Raw genomic sequence first — 12296 nt, 5'->3', positions numbered from 1 at the left:
TACCCACCCAAGCCACTCCTGGGTATCCATGATCCTGTAAGATAATAAACGTTTGTTGTGTTACACTGCTATGTTTTGGCTAATGTATTGTGCAGCAACAGGTAACTAATACACAATGCTGGTCAAGTAATACAAATTAGCATTCTTACTATTGGGAAAAATCAAAACCCTGTTCTACCTGAGAAGATTCAACAAGATTATAGCATCATGTCTGTGATGTACCTAACAAAGAAGCATATCCTGAAGTTGTACATGAGGAAACATCAGGCAAACCCAGTATGAGGACATTCTAAATAATCACTGGCCAAGAATCCTCAAACCTGCCACAAAATCAAGAAAAAGTAAGGAATTGCTCCAGATTGAAGGAAACTAAAGAGATATAACATTTAAGTGCACCATGTGATTTTGACCTGGAAAATTGTTTTAGTAAGATATTATGGAAACAACTGATAAAGCATGAATGGGGTCTAAAGTTTAGATCCCAATAACGGATTAATGTTAATTTCCTGATTTTAATAATCTCATTTTGGTTATACATAGAGAATATCTTTATTTGTAGAAAACAGCTAACATTCTGTCTCCAGTTTCCTCGCAAAAATTCTGCTTATAGGGCACAGAAAGAGACCAATGAGACTGTTCCTACTATACCACGTTAAGTTGTTCTCTGTGGCCATGGGTATCTCATATGGTAAGATAATGTATCTGCTTTGCAATTTCTTGATCTGTCTCCCTATGTGCTCTATGGCACTTCCATGAAAGCAAGGGAGTTTGGAAATTCATATAAGTTTCTAAATTATAATAATGGTGTAATAAGTTAATGTTAGGTATAGTCATCATTTTCACTATTTCCTTCGTGGAGTTGGACTAATTAAGTATGGCCATGTGGAAAATATTCTCTGTTTAAAAACCTTCAAAAAACTCCACCAAAAATTTCATCTTAGCACTTTCCCCCAAACTTCATATAAACAAAATAGAGTTCATGGAAAAAAAAAATAAGAGGGTGCATATTAATTTTTTAATAGCCAGCAGTGTAATTCTCTTTAGGTGTGTCTTATTTTATTTACACTTATACTATTTTTTTTCTTTTAAGTCAGTGAGTAAGAGATACCTAGTCCTCAGATTTTATTTTAAACAGGGTTTCCCATCCTCAGGTTTATAATAAAATAAAATAAAATAAATAAAATAAAATAAAATAAAAGTAAGCATTTCAAGGTCTTAACCAGCTCATCTGAGATTGAAAGTTAAATGTAAGGCCCAAAGACATTTTAGAAACCACTAAAGGGTATAACTGGTTGCAATTAACTTTGTTCTACAGAGACTGGGAGTCATACCTACTTTCTGGAATTAGAGTTCAGTTTTCATATAAAAATGAAGGTCAGATAGTAAACAATACTGCATAAAATTATTGCAGCGGTTAAATAATAAAACAGGGAATACAAATCTTGAGGTGGATCACCTGGCCCCTAACTGTTGCTCCGGAAATGGTAGGTCTTACTACATAAATTATGATTCACAATTGGCATTTATAAAACGTGTCATAGAGACCTAGTTATGAATAACCCAATCAGCTGCCAGAAACTGGCTCAGTTCAGGCACAGGAAGATAAAACAAGTATGAATAAGGGTTTAAAGATGTTACACCTGTCAGCTGTCTAGGAAAAGTTACTGAAACTGCATGCCATATCCATGCATAACTGCCGGTATTAAAGAAGATCGTTATTGTAATTCATTGTTACTGTAGTGATCTTAAAGAATTAAGACCACATTCATAACGTCCAAATTTGTCCCCAAGGAGAAAGTCTAAGTTGGGGAATATCTGGATCATTAAGTAATTTCCTCGGGTCAGAGTAAAAGCACTTTATCTGTGAATATTACTTCCATGGCATATTTGCATGCAGCACAAGTTAGTAACGAAGTGACCTTTCTCTTAAACAATTCATAGATTCACTAGGATTTTCTTCGACTTTTTGGAACAAAATATATTCCATAGTCTGAGAAGTCTTAAATGTTGATCTTCCTCTGAAATCTTTACCCACCTTGCTCAACATCCGCTCCATGTTTAATCGTTTATCATATTTTCAGACACACAATCTATTATTGCTAACTTGACATGTGGATAAGAAATTGTTTTGATGTCCCAATATTTCTTGTTTTTTTTTTTGTATTACAAAGTAAGCTATTTTACTCCATGTATTTGTAAATTGGTTGCTTCTTCTCCAACATTGTCAATAATAACACTGTCAATTATTGGGAAGGGACAGTTATTTGCTAAAGAAGACTCAAACACAGATCTATAAAACTGACAGCGAGGTGTGCTGTGACAGAGCTATATAGTCTAATACAACATGGTGAACTCCATCTGGTCTTCACCAAAAGTAAGTTTGATATTCCAAAGTAAATGACACAGAGGCAGGAAGTGCTTAGAAGGGATACGGGAAAAGAAGATAGAGAGAGGAATAATCGTTGGACTAAGCGATTGCCAGCAGGGACCATTTTCATAGCGTAAGGAGGGTATGCTTGGGAATGGAGCTCAGGAGCTTAGGAACATAAATACGATGCCTGGATGGATGCACAGTAGTTTTTCGTTAGATTTAGGTTGGTCATGTAAAACCAGAAATAACACATGCCACAAGCCGAACTGGGTCTCCTGTGTTTTTGGTTCTGTGTAGAGGAAGGATTGTGGGGAATGGCAAAAGTAGTAGGTGGCAGATATTTAATTTCTAATATTTAATTCATAAGTGGCGTTTATATTTTTTAGGATATATTTGGAAAAAAAGATGTCATGTAAATGTAGTCCAATAATACCTGGGTGAACCCATAGCATGCAATGTGGTATCACATTCAAAAGAAATACTCCATTATTAAGAAAAAAAAAAGCAGGAAGGATGTGTTGAAAATCAGTTTAAGTATTTAGTGGAGTCTCTTGAATAACTGATGAGAAATTTCAGTAATATCATATGGCAAAACATTTAAAGAACTTATTCTTCCCTAGATCTTTCTGATACCTCAAGACACTACAGCAAATTATGCCTCACACCAATAGTGCAAAAACTGGATTCACTTTGTTTCCTCACTTACCTACCCTGATTTTCCAGATTTATTTCTCTCTTCAGATGCTAGCTGTGAACTCCTTTATATAAGGGTTCAGATGCTGCAGTCCTTCCCTTTATCCAAATTGGCACAACAAAAGACCTGATTATTTATCTAATAAGACAGAATTTTCTAATAATGTAGAGGGATGTGTATGTCTGCTTTAAGGATGTTGTTTCTGTAATAGTCACTGAGGGTCATAAATTCATGTAAATATTCCAATTTACATGAAGTAAGCCCTGGATTAAACCATTTGGTTACAAAAGAGCCTTGTCTTCTTAAAAGCCTTACTTTCTCTCAAAACAGTATCTTCATTTTTCTCTCCCAGTAAAATCAAGACACAATTAAAAAACTAGCTCTCCCCATTTTCAGGGGCTACTTTTAAGATATACTTCTTCCGCATTGTACTTCTAAATCTCTAGCAATCAGCACCATGTAAAAAAAGCAGCTCAAAAAATGTAGGAAGAATTGAATAACAGATTAGCAGCCCTGTATCTGTACACTAATGTTTAAAATCTAAGTAAACTACTTTGAGCTGATTTGTCAAGTCATGGAGAGAATATGATCTCTGAATACCTGGTAAGGTCACAAAGACAATTTCAAGTGAATTTGGGGTAAATCCATGTGACAACTCTTAAAGCCACTAACCTGCTTCTGCCCTCGGTATAGTTAATGCATGTCTGGGATGGGTGTAGAGTCAGCAGATGCTCTCTGAGGAATGTCAGATAGGAAAATTAGCAATGGCTCACAATATGAGTTTCAAGTTGTAACCTCAGAGTTATGGGTAACTTTATCTTACAAATGTGCTAGACACCAGAAGTTACTTTGAAGTAGAATAAGGCTTTGGCAGTGGTGACTTCAGAATAAAAGTTATTTAAAATTATCATTAAAGTTATCATCTTTAATTCATTGACTTCAAAATACATATCACAGAACTTTTAAATTTAGGTTGATATTGAAGTGTGAATTTATATCAAATTTAAGTTTTAAGAATGGTAGTGATATTATTGCTAATTGTAAATTTATTCTGATAATGTGATCACAATAATATTTGCTTCCTGTTTTGGTGGCATAACTACTATGTGTTACTTGTAATCAAAAAGAAAACAATATCATCCTTCAGGAATCTCTATCTATAGCTACAAAGGATGCAACACACTCCTTGCTGGACCACTTCCAGACTCGTATGTTATACACGCTTTGGATGATTTACTTTGAGCCAAGAATTACTATCTGGTATTTGTGGTATGGTAGTTACCTTTAGCACTATGTAGGCACCTGGAATTGTAATGACAATGAATTTTAGTACAAATTGAGTTTTGTACTTAATTACAAAGGAATTCTGTGAGTTCAGGTAAATGCAAAGACTGGAAAATAGTAAAAATGTTATATATCCTAGACATGAATGTATATATTAGTATATTTAAAATGGAGCAGAAAGGACAAAAAAAATAAAATAAAAATGAAAGTAATTGTGTCTTCTGTAGTGGAAGAATGATCTGGCTTACAGATAAGATGTTTACATCAACCTGCAAAAAATAAATGTTGAAAAGGCCCCATAGCACCTGACAAAATTTTGATTTGCCTACTCACCCACAGGAGACATTTCTGGGACACTAGCAACGTAGGGTCCATCCAAAAACTTTGGCTCATTATCATTAATATCCTGTACTTTGATGATGAATTCCGATTCAGGCTCCAGGGGCTTCCTGGTCTCTATGTCCACAGCCTGAGCACGGAGTGTGTAGAAAGGTTTTTCTTCTCTATCCAGGCTCCTTATTGCGTGTATGTCCCCTGTAGTTTCATCAATGGTGAAAACAGAGCCAGCGCCATCTCCTGAGAGGGTGTATTTAACAGTGCCCTCTCCTTTATCTAAGTCAGAATGGAGCTTTGAAGGGGAGAGAGAAAGAGACAGAGAGACAGAGAACACCATTAAAGGGATGGTCCCATATTAAAAATTCTTGCAGTATAATTTTTTTATCAGAAAAGTTAAAGAAAAACTTATGGTTCCTTTCTCATTGTTTTTCTTTCTTCTTCTTTTCTTTTCTTTTTTTACTAACTTTTTGATTATAAACATTTTAAAGACACAAAAAAGTAGAAAAATGCATAGTAAACCTTTATATATACATATAAATCCCAGAGATCCTATCATTTACCTTTTAATTGACAGTTGAGCTTTGAACAATGCAGTGGTTAGGGTTGTTGACCCCTATGCAGTTGAAAATCTGTGTATAACTTTTAACTCCAACAAAACTTAACTACAAATAGCTGTTGACTGGAAGCCTTACCAAAAATATGAACAATAGGTCAATTAACACATATTTTGTATGTTATAGGTATCATATCTTGTATTCTTTTTTTTAAGATTTTATTTATCTATTTAAATTAGAGAAAGAGATTGGGCATGAGAGAGGAGAGGGGCAGAAGGGGACAGAGAGAGGGAGAGAATCCCAAGCTGACTCTGTGCTGAGTGGGGAGCTCGAGGCAGGGCTCAGTCCCAAGACCTGAGATCATGACCTAAGCCGAAACCAAGAGTTGGACGTTCAACCCAGAGAACCCGGGCTCCCCTTATATACTGTATTCTTACAATACAGTGAGCTAGATAAAAGAAAATGTTATTAAGTAAACATAAAGAAGAGAAAACACATTTACAGTAATTGTACTGTATTTATTGATACCATAAGTTTATGTATTTATGAAAACAATGCATAAAAGTGAGGTTTAACCTCCATGAAGTTTAAACCCATGTTATTCAACGATCAACTGTATTTTACTCATCTCATATATAGATCATATATCTACCCTTCCATTTGTCCTTCTGTCAATCCATCTTATTTCTCAATGTATTACAGAGATTGTCTAAGTACAGCCCTCAAATATAAGAGCATGCATAAATAAAACTAATTTGAATATCTGTATTTATTTCTTTTATACACTTTTGGGGATAAAATTTTCATAAAACGAAATGCATTAATCTTAAGTACATTTGTTTCACATTAAGTAATTGTTGTAATAAACATAAATGAGCTCCTCAATGACAAATCAGAAACCTTCCTGAATATACTGAATAAAAAAAAAACAGTGACCTGAATTCAGTGAGAGAGAAGGTAAAAGAACTCAGAAAACATTGAACCTTTTTGTTTGAAAGGAGAGGATAGTTTTGGCACACCAGATGGTTTCAGATATGTGTAGTAGAGTATTTCATTTTAACAGACCGTCCTTCAATGAGTTATTCAGTATTACTCAGCCAAATGTTGGATAGAATCACCAATTATCCTTTCAGATTCACAGACAAATGACTTGCTCTAATTCATTCCATATATTTGAAATCTTGCAATATAGAAAAGTTTTGAACTTCTGCTAATTTTTTCAACACATTTATAATTCATTATATTATAGCATGTAATAAGATATACATAAATAACACAGGGGAGAGGACCAAACAGAAGATAAATTATCATTGTGATACTGTAGGTCACTGTTTTCCAAACTGGAGTCCGAGAATTATTTTTTTAAAGATTTTACTTATTTATTTGATAGAGAAAGAAAGAACAAGCAGGGGGAGCAGCAGAGGGAGAGAGAGAAGCAGGCTACCTGCTGAGCAAGGAGCCCAATGCAGGGCTTGATCCCAGGACCCCAGGATCATGACCTGAGCCGAAGGCAGACACTTAACTGACCGAGCCACCCAGGTGCCCCTGGGGTCCAAGAATTAATAGAAGATGACCATAGTCTTCGAAATCCATGAAGTATCCAGTAATGTATATATATAATATAAATATTACATTATTTATAATTCTCTAAGAATATGTATATTCTTACAAATACATATTTTATAAATAATATACACATTCTATTTAAATTATATAGCATATATAGTCTTATAAATGCTATTTTTTTTATTCAGATGCTGATCTAAAATGTTTTAACCTATTCCTACTCATTTGGGTAGGGTCATCTGATTTCAGGGGTCCACATTTTTACATTTAAAAGCTCCTTCCATTCAACAAACCAGCCAAAGAAAAAATGTGAAGCTTTTAGTGTCCATAGTCATTTGGGCTATGCTTCAAAATTTGCATATAAGCACAACATTCTTGGCAAAACTTGCAGTAAGAATGTGTTCTGTATTTTTTTTAATATTTCAACCCACATTTTGTATGTGGGTTCAAATAAATATCCTTTTGCAAATAGGCTGTGTGTTAGTATTAGTAAAATCAAAACACACACACACACACACACACACAAACACACAACAGTGGCTACATCTTTGTTCTTAAATTCAACATTCTGGTTTAACTTCAGTAAAATAACATCATCCTTCAAATTAATGTTATTAAAATGAATGTGTTCATTTTGTGAATTTGTATTTACTTCAAAATTTGCTCTGAAAGTATATTTGTATAAAAGCATAACAAAGAATTGATACCTGGGTAAGTGTTATAATTAAAAGAGTGAGAAAACAAAAAGAGGCACAGGATTTTGATTTTTCTTTAAAGTTTCCGCATATTATACTCAAGTCTAAGGAAAATTGCTATAAATGACAGGAGGAAGATTCCCCCCTATTTTTTTTTTTTTTACAAACTCTTATGAAGCACAGGAAGTTTCAAGTGTAAAATCAAGCTGTAGATAAATGTACTTTGAACTTAAGAATTTCAAATTACGTATTTCAACCATATTATTAAAGATATTCAACACAGTGGGTATTGCTTTTCTTTTAAATTTATCTAAAGATATGAGGCAGGCAAAAGCTCAATGCAAAAGCAAAGACTTTATAAACTGCATCCATTTTTCCAATGGCTCAAAAGAATATGTGGTAATACTGTGGGAAATGAGTGAAAATTCTAAGAAGGTTTTTACAATGTGATCCAAGTAGAGTTATAAAAAAAAAAAAATCCTCATTTAGCTAAAATCAGAACTGTTTTCTTTTCAAATTGACATAAGAATAGAAAAGCAAATGTGTTTTCAGCTCTATCCAAGATCGAAATTAAATTCAGTTGCTGTTTCTCCTTATTCTTTTACCTTTTCCTTCTAATTTAAGCTGAATTTTGTAGAGATTGAAACCTCAGAAGAAATATGTGAGAATATGTTAAAATTTTGAACTGAAAATGAAGTTGATTGATGTAAAATTCGTGAGAGGATTAGAATTTTTAGAGCAGTTCATTACTTGACAATATCTCACAGGAGACCCCTCCAATATCCTGCATTGTCAGGCAATATTTAAAATTAGTTAACCAATGTTGATTAAATTGGCACATGAATGACTAGCTTAAAGTGTAGGTAGTTTTCCAACAACAGTTCTAATATTAAATAAATGACGGCCTGATGTGGGTATTGTAGATTACTTCTTTTATTCTTCCAGTACACTTTCAGTTATATTCAGTACTTATATATAAATTGCTATGAAGAAAAATACATATAACTGAAAGACCATACATATGAAAACACATTATGTGTGTTTTTTATATTTATAATATTCTCTCACTATATATACATATAACATGATATAAAAAATCAACATTTTAAATAATGAAATACAATGATCAATTTTTATGATCACTTGAAATTCTTCAAAAAAAATTTTTTAAAGTAATCTCTATTCCCAATGTGGGGCTCAAACTCACAACCCCATGACTGAGAGTCACATTCTCTACCGACTGAGTCAGCCAGGCGCCCTTTTTCAAAATAATTTTTAATTTTTTTAAAGATTTTATTTATTTATTTATTTGACAGAGAGAGACACAGCGAGAGAGGGAACACAAGTGGGGGGGGAGAGGGAGAAGCAGGCTTCCTGCTGAGCAGGGAGCCTGATGCGGGGCTCGATGCCTGGACCCTGGGATCATGACCTGAGCCGAAGGCAGACGCTTAACGACTGAGCCACCCAGGCGCCCCCAAAATTATTTTTTAATGTGTGCATTATATTCACTCATGGAAGTTTGAAGGATTTAATGGGCGTTGCTTATCCTTTCATAAACATTATGACGAATATGTGTGTGTGTGGGGGGGGTTCTCCTGTTTAGTTCTCTAAAAGGGTAATTATCAAGACCAAAAACATCGTAATTTTTATGAATCAAAAAATTTGAAACTTCAATGATTCCAGGAATTGATCTCTGTGGATGAAATTCATTTCTTAAATCTTTCGGCAGTGGAATTCAGGCTTAGCTAAAACCGTGAAGTTATTTCTTAGTGTTCTTTGCATAAAGAGGGATGGAGGGTTTCAGAAGGAGGATTCTCCTGACTTGCCTTACCTTTGGGCTGTGTTCACTGTGACAAATCACGTGATGTCATTTTACACAGGGCTTTAAGCTACATATTACACAAAGCTAATAATTCTACAAGGATAAGATTATTTTCCTTGATAACAATTAAAACAAGAATTTTTTCTTATTCCAATTATTTTTTAAAAAGCTGTTTCTGTGTAGGTGCTTATCGTATTGACTGAAATAGCCAACTCCGAAAACATCATCTTTTAGTATTGACATTTAAAATTTCTCCCAGAAATAGTTCCATAAATGATGGATGTAGAAATTTGCACTGTCCAAGCAGTTGTTTTGAGGAAGCGGTGTTATTTTCTGATGTTTTCCAAGTCATCTCAGACAGAGCTTGAAAATGAGATGCCAAGGGAGGCTTTAAAAAGATCCTGAGGACCAGCTTCAGAGCGTAAGCAAGTCTGAATTCCAGTGTTTAAAAGTTTTGAGAAAGCTAGTCTAAAGTTAAGTGTTTACTAGCATCTCCTTGATTCTATTTTAGAAACTGCTGCACAAAATAAGGGATTTGTTCTTATTTTCTCTGAGTTGAAAATACACATAAAATAGAAAATGCTTTCTACATCACTGTGTCCAGCAGTGATTTCATTTTCATTTGCTATTTCCCAGGATAGGGGGTGGTTACTAGGCATGGGGCGCATATGAGTTATGTTGGAAGAAGAAATTTCTGATTTTGAAAAGTTAGTTTCTGCCTGAAAACCAAAATTTGTGTTCAACAAATACTGGATTGGTGAATGTACTTGCCAATTACCAATCATGTGCCCATAAGGTACTATGGTATATCACATACTGTTTTAAAACCTGCCCTCCACATCATTTTCATCAAGATTATGGATTCATACTTTTGTTCCCTGATGATCTAAGGAGAGGAATGAAAATGTGTGGGCACTACACCATCTTCCTTTACCAAGAATATTTTAAATAGAACTTCAAAACAACAGAAAAATTCATGATACAATGAAAACCTATATTCTCACTATCTAGATTAAACAATTAACATTCACAGTGTTTTGCTTTATTTTTATAGACTTTTTAAAGTTGTGAACATTGTAATTATTAACTACTTGACACTGAAGCATCAACTTCATGAAAATAAGGCCCATTGCCTATGTAATCATAATGTCACTATCTAAATTAAGAAAATTACTTAAAATACCTATCATCACCTAATAACCAACCCCTATTCAATTTTCCCCACTTGTCTCTTCAAATATCTTTTTTAGTTCTTTCTCTGTTTTGAGCATAGATCGAAGCAACTTTCAAACTCTGCTTTTGGATTTTGTGTCTTTAATTTCTGTAAGTTTAGAAGGATCATGCATTTTAATATTTACTTATTTAGCTATCATTATCTTTTTTCAGGGAACTGGGCCTCCGTTCTGAAGTTGTCTGCTGGAACAGGAAGCTTCCTGAGATGTGTTTTAAGTCTTTACTGTTCTGCCTTAGATTATCTTTTTAGTCTCAAAATACATATTAGCAAATGTGGCAGCATAAAAGTATGCCCTACTTAATATAGAGATCCTTGTAACATGAGTTATACCATCTCTGCCTGTCATCTCTATAAACACATTCAATGCAAGGGAAAGGTTCCTTGTACAGGATATGCTTCAACCAATTTGGGTGTAATAATGGCATGTAAGTTGTAATACTCATTATCAGTTTTCGAATGATTACAAAACCCACAGAATGGTTTAATATGATGGTTCACCAGTCAGTGCATGTGATTTGAAATAATGTTATAACGCTTTTATTTACATAAAAATCCATCAGATAAACTAGCTAAAACTGGTATGAGAAAATTTTACGCATCTTTCTTTGGCTGAAATAATTTCCTTATGTACAAAACAAACTACTTTTGCTATATTCTCCTTGGTGTACTTATAAAATATTTAGTATTTCCTTTTTGGTAGTTGCTTAATATCCCATTCATGCTTATTCTGTTCTCAGAAACATCACGGTGGCCATTGTATTAGCTACAAAGCCATTGGATTATGTTGGAGGCATTGCTTATTTTTTTTTATTTTATTTTTTTTATTTTATTTAATTTTTTTAAATTTTTATTGTTATGTTAATCACCATATATTACATCATTAGTTTTTGGTGCAGTGTTCCATGATTCATTGTTTGTTCATAACACCCAGTGCTCCATGCAGAACGTGCCCTCCTCAATGCCCATCACCAGGCTAACCCATCCCCCCACCCCCCTCCCCTCTAGAACCCTCAGTTTGTTTCTCATTGACAAAAGAAGACAGGACCCAAAGATGATCTATAACTCTGCCTGAATAGTTATAATGCAAAATTTCTCTCTGACGCCACTGAAGTTCCAAGAATATTTGACATTCTATTCTGTTCTACTCCCTGAGGGGACTCATTTGTTCTTCCTAGCTTGATTGTTGCCATTTGAGCAGGAGGAATACCTCTTGACAAGGTTGGGAATTCCCTTTAACAGCACAAAGTGAACTGAGAACTCCCCTGCCTGGTTTACAGACCCAAAGCTATTTATCATCTGGAAGTATTTCACCTTCTATTTGAGGAAGTAGAAATCCATTTGAAAAAGGCCCACACCTCCCCCGAGGTATGCCAAGGCAGAGCAAAGAGAAAAAAGACTATTTGCAATGCTTGGGAGCAACAAAAGCTGATGTGCTAGGATATATTATACATCCTGTTAGAGAAAAAATATGCTTTTCACCCGATGTTCTCTTTCATTTTTCTTTTCCTCCTTGAACACTGCATGTGTGGTTACATATGAGGGGTATCCTAACTCTTCTTTTAGATTGTCATATTTTACAACTTCAGCTCACCCAGTTTACATTATATCATTTGAGAGTGTCACAACATATTAATAGGTACTCCTGGAGAAGTTTGAGAGGTCATTGGCGTGGTGCCTGGATTTGGGAGAAAAAAATATGGGAGAAGGTTAAAATAATTTCATCCCTACATTTCCAAAACT

The 12296-nt window shown here is 34.3% G+C and overlaps 1 protein-coding gene across 2 annotated transcripts in view; it reads right to left on the bottom strand.

The window, feature by feature from the left end:
• CDH12 (cadherin 12) overlaps positions 1–12296 on the bottom strand; it is a 251940-nt gene that overhangs the window by 180873 nt on the left and 58771 nt on the right. For both annotated transcript variants that reach the window (XM_028098030.2, XM_028098031.2), the window contains exon 2: positions 4683–4977. In XM_028098030.2, coding sequence (XP_027953831.1) covers positions 4683–4977 — 295 coding nt within the window. The remainder of the gene's footprint in view (positions 1–4682; positions 4978–12296) is intronic.

Source organism: Eumetopias jubatus, unplaced genomic scaffold, assembly GCF_037043125.1.
Source record: "Eumetopias jubatus isolate StellerSeaLion01/CBP00866 unplaced genomic scaffold, mEumJub1_p1.0 scaffold_5, whole genome shotgun sequence".
NCBI lineage: Eukaryota > Metazoa > Chordata > Mammalia > Carnivora > Otariidae > Eumetopias > Eumetopias jubatus.
Note: the sequence above shows the minus strand (reverse complement) of the source record. Positions and strands in the feature narration are given on the sequence as shown.